At 40.1% G+C, this 18,778-nt stretch overlaps 1 protein-coding gene across 3 annotated transcripts; it reads left to right on the forward strand.

Annotated features, from left to right (window-relative positions):
• The first annotated feature begins 109 nt into the window (after positions 1 to 109).
• Positions 110 to 18,703, forward strand: LOC120726134 (apoptosis-inducing factor 3). 3 transcript variants are annotated; one of them, XM_040019482.1, is made up of 21 exons: positions 110 to 589; positions 5,534 to 5,749; positions 8,821 to 9,034; positions 10,187 to 10,296; positions 11,456 to 11,565; positions 11,666 to 11,710; positions 11,798 to 11,894; positions 12,032 to 12,144; positions 12,600 to 12,686; positions 12,835 to 12,926; positions 13,022 to 13,152; positions 13,463 to 13,578; positions 13,833 to 13,904; positions 14,229 to 14,292; positions 14,406 to 14,482; positions 14,558 to 14,675; positions 14,778 to 14,876; positions 15,089 to 15,164; positions 15,296 to 15,400; positions 17,352 to 17,372; positions 17,574 to 18,703. In XM_040019482.1, exons 2-21 carry the CDS (start codon positions 5,719 to 5,721, stop codon positions 17,614 to 17,616), a joined length of 1,821 nt encoding a protein of 606 aa, XP_039875416.1. In that variant the 5' UTR covers positions 110 to 589; positions 5,534 to 5,718; the 3' UTR covers positions 17,617 to 18,703. The 3 variants fall into 3 exon arrangements, with proteins under 3 accessions (XP_039875416.1, XP_039875417.1, XP_039875415.1); XM_040019483.1 differs by lacking the exon at positions 17,352 to 17,372; XM_040019481.1 differs by lacking the exon at positions 17,574 to 18,703 and having other exon boundaries at positions 17,352 to 17,529.
• Positions 18,704 to 18,778: the final 75 nt, after the last annotated feature.

Below are 18,778 nucleotides of genomic sequence, written 5' to 3' on the forward strand. Positions count from 1 at the left end.
GGCGAGGCTGAAAGGGTCTGAACAGAAAAGCAAGCCTGGCGCGCGCGCACTCACACACACACAGAGAGAGAGAGAGAGAGAGAGAGAGAGAGCGTGTGTGTGTTTAGGAAAGAGAGAGGAGGGTTGGGTGGAGGAGAGCAGGGAACGGTGAGAATTCATGCTGTGTTAGCATCCCCTCAGCAACTCCATCAATACCGCATACAGTTGAGAAACTGGCAAAGGTCCTCCGTGCTGCGTTTTCAGGCTCGGACTGCAAAAGAGAGCAACTCCCACGACCGGTCGGCTCAGTGTGCTGCTCCTGCTGCTCCTGCTGCTGCTGAGGGGGACTCTGAGAGGGGCAGAGCGCACACACACGTACACTCACCCACACACTCACTCACTCACTCACTGGAGCCTCTGCTGCATCAAGAGGAAGAAGAGGAGTGCGGAGGAGGGTACGGAGGGACACGCAGACTGGGAATACTAGAGCCAATCCGGAGAGGGAGAAGACTGCGAGGAGACCCGTGCTAATATGCTGCCGTGGTCCGCAGGGACGGCTGAGCACCAGGGACTTTGACAGGATCTCAGTGCACCTGCTCCATGCACGCGGGTAAGACCCTTCACATTCATTTTACACCAGGGACTCAGAGTTAGAGGTAATTACTTTATATGTGTTTATGTGATGCTGCGTGTGTGTGTGTGTGTGTGTGTGTGTGTGTGTGTGTGTGTGTGTGTGTGTGTGTGTGTGTGTGTGTGTGTGTGTGTGTGTGTGGGTTTTGCCTGCATTGGTGCACTGTGGTCACATACAGTACTTTTAAAGGAAGTTGCTTGCTCTGGGGGCTCTTCTGTAGAGAAACATGCACTGTTTCTCTACAAATCAGTTTGTCAATAAAAACACATTCATGAGTGGAATAGATGAAAATCTTGGAGAAATTCTGATCTCTCCAGCTTCACGCATATCAGATAATGTTTTCCAGTCCATATACACCAGTAACTTTTACAAAAATGAAAACAGATCAAATATATCACAGCACATCTCCAATCATAATTTGACAGCAGCCATGTGTATCTTTGTATGCGTCTGCGTGTGTGTGCTGAGAAACTGGTCACTCTCAGAACTGCTCTAAGGAAGTACAGCTGCCCTGTAGGGGTGTACACCCCTCTGAAGAACTCAGTTCCAGTTTTCCATGACATCATGGAGAGGTTATCGCTCAAAGTAGCAGCAAAATTACCTGATAGAGCCATGTAGTGCCATTGTTAACCAACTTAAGCTTTACAGATAAATACATACAAAACATATTGGCATCTGAGTCAACATAAAGCCACAGGAACTCGTCTACTTCATGAACTCTGTGCTGTTGGACAGTAAATAACGCTGAATGCTTATTTGGTCTTTGTTTTCTTGAACCACGTGGCAGCTGCTGTATCATGTGAAGCAGTAACGTTTTTTGAATTCCCCTTAAAAGCTTAATTAGGACTGTACCTGACTCTGTAATCAGGTAAATGTATACTTTATTTATCACACATTATATTCCCGTTTCTGTTGGCGTGACATGGAGCTGAATTTATTTCTTCATATCAAAGGAAACAAAAGCAAGACTATACACAAACACTGATCTGAATAATCTGAATGATATTCAACACACACACACACACACACACACACACACACACACACACACACACACACACACACACACACACACACACACACACACACTGGAGCCTCCTAATGGGGATTGTGATAACTGTAATCCACACTTTTTTCTTTCATAGTCTGTGACACGTAGGCACTGGAGTAAACAGAAGTCAATCAGAAGCTTGGCGGCATTTCAGGGAACACCTTTAACTTCAGACATGGCTTGGGACACTTGCTGCCCTTCCCTGTCCCTCCTGTCTCCTTTCACTGCAAACAATTAACACATGAACAGCAAAAAGACACCAACAAAAAAAGATCAAGGATTAAAATGCTTTCATTTTTATACATTTGTCAGGGGCACTGAAGACTTCATTAAATTGCTAGTAAATAAAATAAATGGTCAGTAAGAGCCTGTCAGCTCAGCAGCCGGTTTGCGCAATTGCAGGATGACTCCTCAGGCTTATCTTGCATTTCACAAACCAGAAGAGCTGACTGTGAGGGAAAGAAAGAAGCGTGGTCAAATATTAAGCAGCATGAGGCCTTTTATCAGCCAAGGATCAGAGAACTCTAACTACAGGCTAACCTGTCAGGATACCTGCCAAAGCAGGTGTTTTAAAATAGTCGAGGTGTTATGAAGTGAATGAGCCAATGAAAAGCTGATCTTCTCTTAGTACATATGGAGATCGCAGCATGTTCCTCTTCTGCTAACGTTACACATGCTATCACAGTTTGCGTGGTAATTTCAGTGGGTGTGTCCATCAAAGGGCTGGCATTTGTTTCACTCACGTTCACGTTATAGATCAGCCTCTTTTCCACCAACCAGGAGTTGGCATTTTGCTAATTCTCCCCTCTGACATTCCAGTAACAGGTTTTGCATTTGTAGGGAAGTGAGTGAAGCTGACAGCTTGTTTGCAGGCAGGATTATTAGCACTGCTTGGGGACAGGCCCAACAGTGAGAAAGAGTGAGGGATCTGCGTCATATGTTGTGAGGACCAAATCTGCTTAACCTACTTTAGTTTTGCACAAAATATCTTGGGTTTACTGGAGCTCCAGTATGGTAGCTATTTGTGATCCAATTTGTTGTTCATCAAAGTTTCAGTGGTGACGAATTATTTAAGGGACAACATGCAAGGGGCAAGTTTTCCTACATATCTTCAGCCTTCAGAAAGGGACTTGATTTTTTTTGCTTTTTTTGCTTTCTCTAGTTAGTGGTTTACACAGAAAGCACTTGGCAGTGCTGGCATGGATGTTAACTAAATGCAAGGAAATGTGCTTGGCATAGATATTTGAAGGAACAGCGCAAAAATACAGATTAAAAAGAGGCCAGAGCCAAGCGAGATCACTAGATTTTCATTAGATTTTTGGCTTAACAAGTCAAGTAACACCTTGTTCAGTGACATCTCAAAGAAACAACGATTAAAATATTATCCTTATTTAAGTAAAAGTCCTGAAACAAAAACGGAAAAATACACCCTACTTAATGATTAGCAAAAAAATGTGCACAAGTGTATTTTAGTAGCCATTTCCAATATAGGGTTTACTTAAAGGGCCGTGACATACATTTGAAGAGTCCTGAGATGTTTAAGGAAGTGAGATCTAGCCAATATTTCACAAAAAGGCCATCTTTGGGTTTTGGTGAAGTATTGGGATAGTTTTACCTCTTTGGATTAGCAAACCTTTTAAAAAGTTTATTGGGGATTCTGTCTCTTGTTGAAACACTTACAACTCATAAAGTGTTTGAACTCCAAATAATGTTTGTAGAATCTGCAGTTGTCCTTTTCATATGTGGCACACAGCAGGAGATGATACACCTCACATGCGTTCTCAATACTGGCAACACTTCAGAAGGTTTAGGGAAGAGTGTTGTCTAGGTAGAGCATACAGCAGGCAGGAGTGAAATATGCTGTGATTTCACTGGATAATACCTGTGCTATTGTTACATGGAAAGAAACAGAGCTGGCAGGTTAAAAACTGCTTAATGTACAATTAACCTGCTAAGATATTTCAATTATCAGATGCAACTTCACGCTCAGTCTATAGCGCCTTATGAAAGCAACTTTAGACTAAGAGCTAACACTGGCAAAAGGTCTTTACAAATTGCCCTTTGTAAGAGATTGCAGGTCTGAAAGGTCAAATCATCCATCAGCTTATCCAGCTGGGTTATCTGAGCTGACAGGACAAAAGGAAAGATACACTCTGGATATAACACCTCACATTACATCAACATCTCTAGCCAGTTTAGAGTCACCAGTCAACTCAACACGTATGTTTTGGGGACAACCTGAAGCACTCACAGGGCCAGGGAAACCATACAGAGAGGGGCCCAGGAGGTTCAAACCCAGCAACTTCTTTCTATGAGGTGACAGCGTTAACCACTGTACTACTGCGCCTCCCACCTGAAATGAGTAAATTTTGGACAGAGCACTTAACATCCATTTATTTATTTTTTAAAATATTTTAATTTAAACTTTTTCTGGAAATGAAGAAAAGCAGCACTAGTAGCTCAAAAATATACTTAAGTTGTCAAGTTTGGTGGTATAAACAGAGCCTAAAATCCAGCATGCGAGACCAGAAGGAGGAAAATAAAAGAGAGACTTTATCACAGTTGATATGTCCAAAATAAACAGAGCCGGGAAATAATCCAAAATATATGGGAACAAACTGAGCTGCAATAGAGAGGAACATAAACAGATGCTTTAATTAATGGGAAGGCGGGTCTACACATACACACAGAGAGGGCTGAGAGGCAACAGGAGATTGGTGGGGATGAGCCACAACTGAACATAATCAGCACAGTTGAATACAGTTAGGGCGGGGCTAAGGGAAAAACAGACCATTAAACTAAGGTTAACCTTTAAAGGAAAATAGAAAATAACACATCAATGAAATATCAAACACAGATACAAGACAGGGGAACCAGAGGGAACTAAAAATCCTAAAAAAACCCAGTGAAAATCTCAAAACCAAGGATTACAAAACTGAATCTCAATCTCATCACTAGAAAAACAATAAAACTCAAACAGAGCCCTTAAACTCAATTGCATTAACTAAGAATCCAAACCTCAGAACCTAAGGACCATCCTAAGTATCATAAGTACTTGAGTAAATGTACTTTCATCCAGAGCAAATAAATACAGTGTACATATGCAACACCAACACACTGCTAGCTGAAGATTTCTGTCCAATTAGAGGAGATCTTTCCATTTCTCATTTGTCTTCAGGAACTTTCTCTAAGCAGCGCTCCATTCAGTACTGCAAAGTTTTTTTTTTCTAAAGTTCAAGGACATTAAGATGTGCTCAGAATATCAAGCAGTCCTTTTGGTTGAACCTCAATAGGATAATTTGGTGATGGATTGCACCACGTTGAGTGATACACCTGCCATCCTGTGTATGCTGAGATTCATAGCAGCCAGTGAGTAACTAGCTACAGTATGTGTGGGTGAAATACCAGAGCTGGCAGAAATGTGTGAGGGCAATGTGGAAACAAAACAAGGGGGATTTTAAAACTCAAGGGGCCCCTGCTTCCCTTTAAAGCGCAGTGTGACGAGAAAGCTAATAGGTGTCGGAGTGCTGTTAATATTTAACAGTTTCCCATGCAATATGCATGAACAAAGGCAACAGTGTGTGTGGACATGTTCCTAATTAACACAATTGCTTCCTTTTTACAAGCACTAACATGTTACATAGACAAAGATAAACAGTGGCTGGGTTAGCTCTCCTCAGGGTCTGACTCATGCGTCCTTCACAGAGCGACATCAGCTGCACATTAGTAACACAGACATAAAGACAAATATCAGTTTGGTAATGATAAAACCAACACAAGTACATTTTCTAATGCTTGTAGTTTTAACAGCAAGTCATCACAGTGTGACGGTGTGTGTGTTGTTTACAATTTCACTCGCTCTGTGCATTCAGATTATGTGGAGGAGCTGACGTGTGCGATGGCCAGCTTGGACCTGCAGGTTCTCAGACCTCCAGCTCTGCATTACCGTTACCTCCAAAACAAGCAGCCCAGCTCCACGATCTGACTGTACCCCCCCCTCCTCTCCTCTCCCCCTCTCCCTCCCTCTCCCTGGGTGTCCCTCAATCCTGGGCCCACCATGGGAGGATGCTTCTCCAAACCCAAACCAGGTAAACAGCCTGTTTGCCCAATTCAAGCATTAGTAAATTAGTAAAATCCACAACTGCTGTATGATGTCCTTTACTTTTTTGGATATTTTTTTGTCTTTATATACATCTTTATAAGTCTTGAGTCACCCCTCGTTTCATTATATTTTGCTTCAAAGGAGCCAGGCTTTTAATTCTTTTAAAGTGGTCTTAAGAAATGGTTTTCTGAAGGTCTTTCAAAAATGTATTGGATTTATTGGCTGCTTTTTCTCTCATTTCACTCCAGTCCTTGTACCTTACCATTTTCAAAATAATGCTTTTTGTTTAACACTGTTCAACAAGGGACCTAACTCAATGATAAACCAGTGTTCATTAGAAAAAAAACCAAACTATTTTAAATAGGCACTTTGTCACTGCCGTCCAAAAACACAAAATTTGTTCCAATTTCTTTAGCTGAATATATGAAAAATGCCAAAGGTAACAAAGACTGATGGATATAAAATTGTATTTTTGCACTAACAAGGTGATTCCCAAAAAGCTTTTAGTAAAAAAAAACATGCCATATCACAGCATGGTGCGCAGTGTGTCCTTAAAAAATGTGAAGAAACTGAACAAGTGCCAGACAGAAGAAGAAGCCTGCCTATAAACTATCTGCAGCACATGAATAGTATGTGAAAGTAACGTCCTTAAGAAATAGGAAAAAATCGAACAAGACTTGGGGCACGACCTGAGTGATTTAACCCTTCAGTTGTTCACCAAAGTCTCATCAGCAATGCTCTCAATTGAAGGGTGGCTGTCAAGAAGCCAAATTTTTCATTCAAATTGTTAATATATACGTCAGGGCAGGAGAGAGGTGCAATAGTGAGTGTCTACAGCCATCTGTAAAACATGATGAAATCTCTGTTGTGGTTTGGGGCTGTTTCACTCAGTGATGTTGGGAATCTTGTCAAAACTGATGGCATTATGAATGCAGAATGTTTTTTTAAAGAAATACTGTAGTCCTTGTAGTAGTTGTAAGGATAGTGAAGAAAATATAACACAATAATTATACAAAAAGCACACTATTTTAATTTTTATTCTATACAAGGTTAAAATTATGAAGCTTTTCAATGTAAATCGGGACCGTTTGGTGTCTTTGTTTGTCATTTTCAGAGCTGTTGCTTCCAAATCCTGTTATACACTTCCCCTCAGCCTCCTCTGTTTGCAGTTTATTTTGTGTGTGTGTGTGTGTGTGTGTGTGTGTGTGTGTGTGTGTGTGTGTGTGTGTGTGTGTGTGTGTGTGTGTGTGGGAGGAATTTAAATGCTCTCCCTACTGTCTTTGGTTATTAAGGACTACATACTGAGACACAAATATCTAAAACTGACATGTGTACAGTATGTGTGAGATCTGTTTATGCATCACCTCAGTGTTGGCATTGCTAAGAGGTACTCTAATAACATACTCGACTTCACATTCAGGTGCACTGAATAAGATTTCATCATCTGTTCAGAGACTCTAGTTGTATGTAAATGATGACTGTCAGGCAGCTGAACAGTAATAAGTGTTGATAACAGTGTAACCTCCAGCTACTAATGCACACTCAATGCACAACAAAGATTTACTATCTACACTGGAAAAATGTCTCAGGTCAAAGGCTGAAGTCACTTTCAAGTTCTAATAGAATGAGAAGAATAGAAAAGATTATTATTGTCACTATACACATGTACAATGCGATTTAGAGCATCTTCTACCCAGCCGTGTTAAAGCATGAGATGGAAAAGAACATTATTAACATGAAACCTATAAAGTAGCTTATTCGGATACTTTATACTATGATTTATAAATAAGGATGACTCCTACTCTAAATATACAGTAAATACTGTAGAGGATAATTTATTCCGACTTATATAGAAGTGAGTAAAAAGTGGGAGTAAATTTGCACCATTAGAAAGTCTATGATGGAGGGAGGCCTTTAAAGACAAACTGCTGTACCATCTTCATTTGCCTAAAAATGTGAAGAAATACAAAAAATAAATATAAAATCTGAACATTTTACATAATTATCTATGCCATGCTTGCTACTGAGTAAATGTAAAGTCTTTGCTGGGCAACTTACAAGAATTAGATCAAATATATTTATGTATGTTATAACCCTGATAACTACTTAGTCTGATCAAATGAAGCATCAGTGTGACGACGTCTTATTTAGCCTCAGATATTACAGCTGCTTCTGGAGATTCTCTTCAGCCGTGGAAAGCTTTCTCTTTCTTTTCTCCTGCAAATGCACTCACTACTATGATTTTCCATTGATTTTAATTAAGACTTGCTCAGCAGGAGAAAATTCCAGCCAGATTACTGTGTAAGAACCGGATGATCAGCACATTTTTCCAGCCGAACAGATAAAGCCTGCTGCAGTGAAAAAGGAGTTACACAACCGCTTCTTAATGTTCGCAAATACAAAGCAAACAGCAGCGCATCAGAGAAAACGGAGTGGCTCCAAAATACATAGATTAATGTGCTCCGTGCTGCTGCAGTCTGTATTTTTTGCTGTCATCTTGGGAGAGCTGAAGCTGCACTTAAATCTCCACCGCTCCATGAATATCGCATTATTTAACGAGCATCATTTAAAAAGCCTCTTCAACCTGGTTAAATCGTATTTTTGAGAATGAACTGATGATTTTTTTTTTTAATTTAAATGCAAGTTGTCAAACTATCTCCCTATTTTGGGGATTTTTATACAACATCACCAAAGAAACAACTGAATAAGAGGTATGCACTAGAAGGGAGAGAAAAAAAGAAGACATGGTTGCACATGCTTCCTGCTTTCATTTGTTTGAGCTTTGTGGATGTCGGAGTCAATTTGTCCTAAGGTTGTAGACATCTCTCTAGGCTGTAAGGCAAATTGCTGCTATAAAACTCTAGAGAAGGATAGAAATGAAATAACACAGAACAGGTTTATGGAATAATAAAGATAGTCCACTGGTGATCGTTAGCATCGATATCCCCTGAAATCATTTTCATTTTAAACCTTCACACCATAATTCTGCATCAACTGCATTTATTCAGCTGTGCGTTTTCGCACATTTTCTGATTGGGCCATGTCTCTGCTGTGCAGTTGAAGTAAAAGTGGAACTCTCTCTCCTGGATAAAGAAAAAGAGGTGGACGGGTTGTCGCCTAATGGCAAAGCGAGCCCCTTTGCTGAATGCAGACCTAACGGGGCCCTGGCTCACGGCTCTGACGATGACTCCACCCTGCTCCCTCTCTACCACAAACCCCGGGACTATGTGGAGGCCTCTGTGTGCCACGTTAAAGATCTGGAAAATGGACAGTAAGAACGTGATCACGCAGCTTTTTTTTATTCACTTACCTGTTGATGCACATTTTAAATATGATAAAATACTGAAGGAAAGTAAAGCTTGGGAAGTATTGAATTAAGTAAGAATGTCTTAAATTGTGAGGTCAGGATTGTGTTTCCTTTTCCGTTAAGATGAGGCAAAATTTCATTTCCTAGCGTTAATGATAGTTAAGAACTAAATTGTGAGGACGTTTGGAGGTCACCCAGAATGAATTAATTCTTTGATTTTAGTGTTTTTAGGTGACCTGCATAGATGTAGCACAGATACAGTGCCTCCTGTTTAAAGTGCAGAAATTGTTTGTTAGAAGCATCCATGACCAAACACATGCATTTATAGCCATACACACTGGGATAGTGTTGTAGTTTTGTACATGAAACAATGAGTTTTAAATCAATTAATCAAAATTTGGCTGAAGTGCAGACTTTCTGCTTTAACTCAAACTTTAACAGAAGTACTGAATTAACTGTTTAGGAATTAAAGACATCTATTATACATAGTGTCTGATTTTAAGAAGCTCAAAAATAGGTTGGACACTTGAGTGACAAGCAGTTTAATAACTAGGTGAAGCCAGTTCCCATGTAATTTAATGAAAAACTGAGCAGATGAAAGATCTGGACTTGATTCTAAGAACTTGTATTTGGTGATAGTTCACCAGGACTGACTATATGAAGTCCAAAGAGATGTCACTCTGTCTCTAAAAGATGATCTTTTTACACTCAATCATGTTACTGACCTGTTACCAGTTAACCTAGTTACCTACAAAATGTTCCTCCAGCTGTATCTATTAAGTACCCCTTACTTTTCCAGCCTTTTGTTTCCCCCATCACAACTTCTATATTTTACTGTGAATAAAATCTCATAAAATATCAATTTATGTGAATTGCAAATTATTGTGCTTTATTTCTATGTTTACATTTTATACAGTGTCCCAATGTTTTTGGAATTGAGGTTGTAAAATCATTTCAAAGAAAAGTTTACACATCAATCACATCATCAATCACATCATCAACCACATGTTTGAGGTGAAATCCACTGCAGTGGTGCACAGAGGCAAAATTACAGAAAGCGTGTCATTGTCCAGTTACTCTGGATCTGACTATCATTTTATTTTGTGTGCTTGACAGAATGCGAGAGGTTGATTTGGGAAGCGGCAGGGCTCTGTTGATTAAAGAACATGGGGAGTTCACAGCCATGGGCCACAAGTGTCCACACTATGGAGCACCTCTGGTTAAAGGTGAGATATATATTTTTAGTTATGAAGTGGCGGGGCGAGCGGGGATGGGTAAATTTGTACCCCCCGAGTTCGATGTCTGCACATAGTGTTCCACAGTGGATGAGAAGGCTGTTTCCCTGCACCCTCAGGTGGGGGAATAGATCCTGACCATCGTTTGTGCTGAATGACAATCAAGTGTACTGATCTTTCTTGGAGTTACTTGGCGTGGTGCATAAAAGTGTTCTGCTGAAGGACTTTAATACTCATATTGGCAACGACAGTGTGACCAGGAGGGGTATGACTGGGAGGGGCAGCCTGACAGATCTGAACCTGAGTAGTGCTGTGTTACTAAACTTATGTGCTAACCACAGTTTGTCCATAACAAACACAATGTTTGAGCATGAGACTGTCAGTAAGTATAAAGAACCCCAGGACACTCTATGATGATAGATTTCGTGATTGTTTGCTCAACCAGTCTATGTGTTTTTTCCTGTGGGCAATGCTTTGAGAGTAGGGAGTAACTAAGGGCTATTCAGTCCCTGTATAACCACAGCAAGAGCTTGGTTCACATTGCCAGTAGTAAACCTGTTACCAGTAAAAGCTGGACTCAAAGACCAGGACTGTTCTTTGTCAGTGATTCTGTTCATGACTTTTATGGATTTTCTAGGTGCAGACTAGTGATGGAGGGTTTCTGATTTAGTGGCCTCAGGATGAAATCTCTGGTCCTTGCAGATATTGTGATTCTTCTGTCCTCATCAGGCAGTGACAGTTGAGTGTGAAGTGGATGAGAAACATTACCATTGTCCTTAACTGGAATAGGGCAGAGTGCTCACTCCAGGTCAGAGATGAGTTGCTGCCCAAGGGGAGACGTTTTAGTATCTCGGGGTCTTGGTGCAGAAGACTGACAGATGGATTGGCATGGGATCTGCAATAATACATATGCTGTACTGGTCTGTTGTGGTAAAGACGGAGCTTAGTATGAAAGCAAAGTTGCCAATTTACTGGTTAATATTCTCAGTAATGGCCACAATCTCTTGAAAATGAACAAAAGAATGAGATTTAAGGCATATACTACCAGGAGAGATTACATTTCTTTTCTTGCTTGGGAATGCCTTGATGTCCCCCCTGGATGAGCTGGAGAAGATGGCTGGGTCTAGCATGTCATATGCTGTTATTTCAGGTGTGCTGTCCAAAGGACATGTGCGCTGTCCCTGGCACGGTGCATGTTTCAACATTGCAACAGGAGACATTGAGGACTTCCCTGGACTGGACAGCCTGCCCATCTTTCAGGTGACCTTCCACACTGGTGCTAGCTCTTAACACATTTCCTGCCTAATCATCTTTTTAATGATCATCAAAAAGTGTACACATCACATAATTCTGTTTGCAGGTCAGAGTTGAAAAGGACAAGGTGATCATTCGGGCAAACAAGCAGGTAACACGAAGAAGAAGATGAAGAGTTCATGCAGGAAAGTCAGCTGACCACCTGATTGACCTAGGATCTTTCTTTAATGATTTTCAGGCTCTTCAGTCACAGAAAAGGTCAAAGCCCATGGCCCGATGTTCAGCAGTCATTAACTCCAACACAGGATTCAGCCATGTTCTCATTATTGGCTCAGGTTAGTGTGTGTGTGTGTGTGTGTGTGTATCCTCTTTATTGTTTTATGTCTCACAGCTGACCCTAAATAACTCAATTTTTCTTTGAGTTTCTTCCTTGCAATGTTATGTGCATCTGTTTTGGTTAACTTACTGGCAGGTCCAGCCGGTTTGGTGTGTGCAGAAACACTGAGGCAAGAGGGCTTCACGGATCGCATTGTCATGTGCACTATGGACAAACATCCTCCATATGACAGGCCTAAACTGAGTAAGGTTTGTACACAGACCCTGAACACATACAATGAGATAGATCTCACTTAGCCACCAAAGTTACATAACAGACCGCAGAGGTGCTGCTGTGGTCAGCGCTGCTAAAACAGTTCTTTGAGGAAAAGCTACACACTTCAGAACAACCAACAAAGCAAAGGAAAATGGCTTGTACATAAAAAATATATATAAATAATTCATAATTCCAAATATGACTAAGATTTTGAGTCATATCTGGTGTAAAAACACACTTTAAAGGCTGCCAAGTCAAAAAAGAGACTGCCTATTACGTCTGTGACTAGAATGACTGCAGGATCTGTTGTGTTTTTACAACAGGCTGAATATGATTAATTGTGGCTTTGCAGTTTTGAGCAATAGCGTGGGAATGAAAGGGTTAAATGACATTTCTAGACTTTGTTCCAACTGATTCCTTTGCTCAGTGCTAACTTGCTACCCCTCAGTCCTTAGAGAGCACGGCAGAGCAGCTGAGACTGCGCTCCATGGACTTCTTACAAGATCATGACATTGAACTTCTCAAAGAGAAAGAGGTGATTAATATTTAAATGTTTAATTAATCATTAATTAATGTTTAATGATATGTATATGTCTGTTTTTTGTTAGGACTGTTTTTAAAAAAAGAAACTGAAGAAAAACTTCAATTTACACCTTCATTGTTTTTGTTTTGTGTTTTTTTAGGTGGTGGCAATAGATGTGAAAACACAATCTGTGATATTTGAAGATGGCCTGAGGATGGAGTACAGGAAACTCTTTATTGCTACAGGAAGCAAGTAAGCAAAAAACATTCTTTTCTCGTGATGCCAAAGAGCTGAGAATGTAAATGAGTAAACTGACACCCGATTGTGCTCCTGTTCCTGCTTGAAAGACCGAAACCAATGAACTACAAGGGCAAAGATGTCAGGAATGTGTTTCACCTCAGGACGCCCGAGGATGCTAACAGCATAGCGAGGCTAGCCAACAACAAGAATGCAGTGATTGTGGGAACGTCATTTGTGGGTGAGACAAAGACACATTTATAAACATATTGTTTTCATAACATTTAAATTCGCAAAAAAGATTTTCTCAGAAAAGAAAAGGATCAGATATTCAAATTTTTATCTTTTATTTAATAGATAAAACTAATATATTGATACACTGTACAGTTTTTAAACATTATATTATATTCTTTCATTTATTGTTTTATTTATATATTAATTAATTCAGAAATTATATATTTCTTTATATATTAACTATTATTCATTGCTCATGTTTTTTTCACAGTACAGCTTTGTGTATGTTAAGTGCTGTTTATTCATTATGACGGCAGGTATGGAGGTGGCTGCAGCTCTGACTGACAAGGCCCACTCAGTCTCTGTCATCGGGATCGAGTCGGTCCCTTTCAAAAAAGCTCTCGGGGAGAAAGTAGGGAAAGCCATAATGAAGGTAGAGACGCCCTCCTGGGAAATCAAGCTTTTCAGAACATGAAGCACTTTCACAATTCTATCATCAGCATTCTCCCTGAGAGGAAACTATTAGTTAAAATGCAAATCATGTTTCGCAGGTCAATACTGCGCCACAAATGGGAGTGTAAATCTTCTCATTAGCGGCGATTGATCATGCAGACACATGAAAATTCAGCGGTGAACTTTTTCTCTCTCTGTTTTCGAGTATTCACTAGAACCGTTTTGTCTTCGCAGCTGTTTGAGGCAAACAGGGTGAAATTCTACATGCTGAACGAGGTTTCAGAGATGGTTGGCCATCATGGACAGGTATTCAGAAAGTGAGAGAAACAGCACAATGCTCGGACGCACTATTGTCTCTTGTTTGATAACGTGGCAAAACTCAGATAAGGAGATAGACATTGTGTCCACTGAACTTGGGATATTGAAGATTGCATCCATCTCTTGGGGGAAATGATCTAAATAACTTTGAGAGACGCCGTGACTTTACATGTATAATCCCATTTCTCAGTAAAAAAAACTAACTGAATAAAAAGACCAGTTTTTATATTAACATTTATTTTGCGTGAGAGTTGTTAGTGTATCAATAGATACACTAGCACATAACTGCAAGCTGTTTTTTCCCTGTTACAGTTGAAAGAGGTTGTACTGAAGAGTGGAAAAGTCCTGCGGGCAGATGTGTGTGTCATTGGAGCAGGTGATATGAAACATAATACAGAATATGTCCTTATTGTCTGTCATTAATTATCTAAAAATTACTTTGGTGACATTAAAAGTGTGTTTTTGCACTCTTGCTCTGCTCTCCTGCAGGAAGCGTTCCTGCAACAGGGTTCCTGAAACAGAGTGGCATCCACTTAGACTCCAAAGGCTTCATTACTGTAAACAAGGTGCTGTGCAGAGCCTGGAGCCTCACTTAAACTGTTTGACTCCCATTTCGTTAAATTCTTACATCTTTCTTCCAGAATATGCAGACAAATGTTGATGGGGTCTTTGCTGGAGGAGATGTGGTGATGTTTCCTTTCCAACCACGCAACAACAAGAAGGTGAACATCCCTCACTGGCAAATGGCTCATGTACACGGTGAGTTTGTTGTAGCATGTTCTTGACTGCATTCATACTCCATAACTAAGGCTTTTATAACTCAACTATGTCAATGTTTTTGGTTTCCACTGGCACTAACAGGAAAGGTAGCAGCTCTTAGCATGATGGGCAGAGCCACTGAGGTCAAAACCGTGCCTTACTTCTGGTCAGCCATGTTTGGGAAGACCATACGCTATGCAGGTAGGCGGGCCTTCCAACCATCTTTAGTGTTTGCTTTAGCCTGAAAGTTTGTGTTAAGAGGAAGACTGACTGTGAAAAAAAGATCAGAGACTGAGAGGAAATGCATGTGCCCTGAAATGTTGGTACTACACTGCCATCTAGCTGAACAAAAATGAAGCCCGTGACCAAGAATTAGGCCTGAGTCGGATTATTTTCTTCTATTTCTGGTGGAGGTTATGGTGACGGATTTGATGATGTCATTATACAAGGAGATCTGGATGAACTGCGCTTTGTAGCATTTTATACAAGGTAAGATTTCTAGAATTTTTCTGATATCTTAGTTTGTTTGTGTGTTGTTGTTTTTTAACTATTGTGAACTAATATTTATCTTTTATTGTGAAGGTACCTTCTCATTGTTTCCTCCTCTGGTCCATCTATAGGAGTGAGGAGGTGGTTTCTGTCGCCAGCATGAACTATGATCCCATTGTATCCCGAGTGGCAGAGGTCCTAGGATCCGGAAAGACGATTAAGAAGCGAGATGTAGAGTAAGTGTCCTTCCGGACCAGAATCTGGTCGTGGTTACAATAATAATTTTGGTGTCTAAGGTTTATGTTAAAGAAATACCTGACAAATGTTTTCAATCTGACAGAGACCACAGTGAGAGATGGAGTTTATAATCATACGAAAAGTTTTCTGTGAGCCAAATAAATTGTCTTATTTTAACACACTACAGAGCAATAATATATTTAGATATTTTACATGATTTATTGATATTTTAAAACTGTATTTTAAGGATTACACATTTTCCCCACTAACTATATACACTCTTTTGACAATTAGTTAAACCCTGCTGGCACCGGGTTGAATCTCTCGTTCCACCACATCCCAGTGGTACCCAGTTGGTAGTAAGGAGCTCAAAGTGTGCCAAGAAAATATCCCCCACAGCATTACAGCACCCCTACCAGCCTGGACCGTTGATACAAGGCAGGATGCATCCATGTGTTCATGTTCTTTATGCCAAATTCTGGCCCTGCCATTTTAATGTTGCAGCAGAAATTGAGACTCATCAGACCAGGCAAAGTTCTTTCATTTTTCTATTGCTCAATTTTGGTGAATATTGTGTCTCAGGTGAGCATGGATTGTAGTCTCAATTTCCTGTTCGTAGCTGACAGGAGTGGCACCGTATGTGGTCTTCTGCTACTGTAGGCCTCTGCTCCAAGGTTTAATGTGTTGTGCATTCATTCATGCTCTACTGCATACCTTGGTTGAAATAAGGGGTTATTTGAGTCACCGTTCCCTCTCTGTCAACTCGAAGCAGTCTGGTCATTTTCCTCTGTCCTCTGGATGTTTTTTGTGTAAACTCTAGAGATGGTTGTTTGGGAAAATCCCAGCAGATCAGCAGTTTTTGAAATACACCAGCCCATCTGGTACCAACAACCATGCCACGTTTAAAGTCACTCAAAATCACCTTAATTCCTCGTTCAGATGCAGAGTTTGAACTTAAAAAGGTTATCTTGTCTCCATGCCTAAATGCGTTATGTTGTTGAGATGTGATTGGCTGTTTAGGCATTTGTGTAACAAGCAGGTGAACAGGTGTACCTAACAAACTATTCATTGACTGTATAGCAAATACACTGAGTACATTTGCATTTTAAGAAAGAACCAGCATAGTTATGAAGTATTTAAATAGTTTAAGCAGTTGTAATTTCCAAGTAAACTCCAAGTTTAATGTTTCACTTTAACCACCAATAATATTATTGATATATAATATTATACTACTATTATGCCTTTAACTGTATATAAATTCTAAAAAGAATTCATTGCTTGTGATGCTCTATCTTTGTTATGAGTAAACATTAACAGTAATATAATATTAAGTAAAACTAGAAAAAGACCAAACAACTATAATTTGTTTAAAAGGGCTGCTAGAAAAACCCAACTTCTCTCAATAAAGAACAGGGCAGCACATTAAAGTGGGGATGTTTGGTTATAAAGCCTAGCAGCATGTTTGGTGAAAACCAAACAATGCACATAAGCACAAACACATCATAACAACTATTTGCACAGTTTTGGAGGGGTGATGAAAAAATCAGATAGTCATACAGACAATGATTACTTCAGATTGCTGCTGCTAAAGGTGGTTCAACAAACTACTGAATCATGGGGTGTGCTTGGAGTTTCACAGGATTGCAGAAAGTCCTGTGAAAACTTTTATTTTCATGACTGTGCAGCTATAGGATTAAAAACTGTGATGGTAACACAAAGCTTTAATCACAATTAATACTATGAAATTACACACAGTGGTTAAGGAGCCTCTGTGAGAGGGTTTACAAATCAGTTTCTTGACTATTATTAGGAACTGCTGGATCTGTTAAACGGTTAAAACCGTACCGTAATGATGTTGCTGGAATCCTTTGTGTCCACTTTTTCCTTGTTTTTGTGACCATACTGTTGTTGTGTCTTCTGTTTCTAATAATGCTTGCAAAAAACCTGAAGGATGTTAACACGACTTGGCAAGTATGGAAAAATATCTGCTTTTTCTCCTTTCTGCTTCACGCATTAACAGCCACTCACAGGGAGCTGTAATTTATCAACTAACGTGTGATTTTGTTGGCATGTTTTTGTTTGTATGTAATGGGATTTTGTGTGTGTGTGTGTGTGTGTGTGTGTGTGTGTGTGTGTGTGTGTGTGTGTGTGTGTGTGTGTGTGTGTGTTTAGGACTGGAGACATTTCTTGGTTGATTGACAAAGGCTCTCAATGACTTCCCATCTGAAGTTCCCAGTCCCTTTGGACACCTCCATATGGACACTCATGGTGCTGAGACACTGAGCAGCTATCACAGTCTATTCACAACACACACAAACCTGCTGATATGACTGTCTGTTTGGGACATGCTTACCTGAGGACATCACTTTTTCTCCTAAGAGATACTTTAAAATAACAAAAGGAGCCACGCACGACCTGAAAACACTGAGCGACTGTGTCGGCAGGTCTTTTATTATCGATGTTGTCTTGTTTCACAACGAAGCAATACCGGTGTCAGCCTCTGTGCTGCTGCAAGATGTATCTACCTGTACACTTTGTTTATAAGAAGCCAGGGAAGGGCAATGAGTTTTTTTGTACAGATAATATTGTAAATAGTTATAATCCTGAATGCACTGTAACAAAATAAGAGCATACATTTCCCAGTGAATGACAGACGTGGTCGTATGCTTGCATACAGGCCGTAGATCTGCATGGTATAACTTGCTATAACAGGAGTTAAATTAAGCCCCAAACTAGTAAAAAATATTTTTAATGTAGACACATGAGCAAAGCTTAAATCTGCAACAAAAACAAACTGTGTTACCACTTCAGCACAAGCCTGAATGCAGCTTTTAACCTACTTACCAACTCTCACTCGCAGCGTTAATTTGTGATTTATTATAATGGTTAGACTCACAGCTTACCTCTCTGTTATGGTTGCCTTGCTAGTAGAGTGCACAAATGGAATTCTTATTCTTTGATCACATACTAGTGCTTGCACTGTAGATTCGTGTATTTTCTAACAAGTAGGTATAACCCCTCGGAAATGAATAGTGAGCAATAGTAGCTTAAGGTTATTTTGCATAGCCGTCACCCCTGTAGAGACGTTGTTTGTTACTAACTCAGGGAACTGAGGATTGTGGCCTGGGTTTGCCGGTCCCTCTGCAAGCAGAAAAATTGAATTTGTTGCTTAAATATTTCCTCACAGTTACTGCAGTTTCAGTGGTTCAGAGCTTGCGATGCGCTTCGTGATAGAAAGCAGATATTTGATTGCATCCTGGAGTGCCGCAGATCCCGAAACACTTGAGCTCTGACACACACGTCAACAAAGCGATTAAAAAGGCATTGTTCTCCCTGCAGAGATGTCTGGAATGGCATTTTTATAACTAAACTTTGAA

Source organism: Simochromis diagramma, unplaced genomic scaffold (assembly GCF_900408965.1).
Source record: "Simochromis diagramma unplaced genomic scaffold, fSimDia1.1 OVJJ01000822.1, whole genome shotgun sequence".
NCBI lineage: Eukaryota > Metazoa > Chordata > Actinopteri > Cichliformes > Cichlidae > Simochromis > Simochromis diagramma.

Excerpts from the sequence above, each read along its gene's own strand:
- LOC120726134 (XM_040019481.1), top strand. The coding sequence starts at position 5,719 with ATGGGAGGATGCTTCTCCAAACCCAAACCAG. Across the intron at positions 5,750-8,820 it reads CTTCTCCAAACCCAAACCAG|TTGAAGTAAAAGTGGAACTC; the intron begins GTAAACAGCCTG and ends TCTGCTGTGCAG. Across the intron at positions 12,145-12,599 it reads ACAGGCCTAAACTGAGTAAG|TCCTTAGAGAGCACGGCAGA; the intron begins GTTTGTACACAG and ends GCTACCCCTCAG.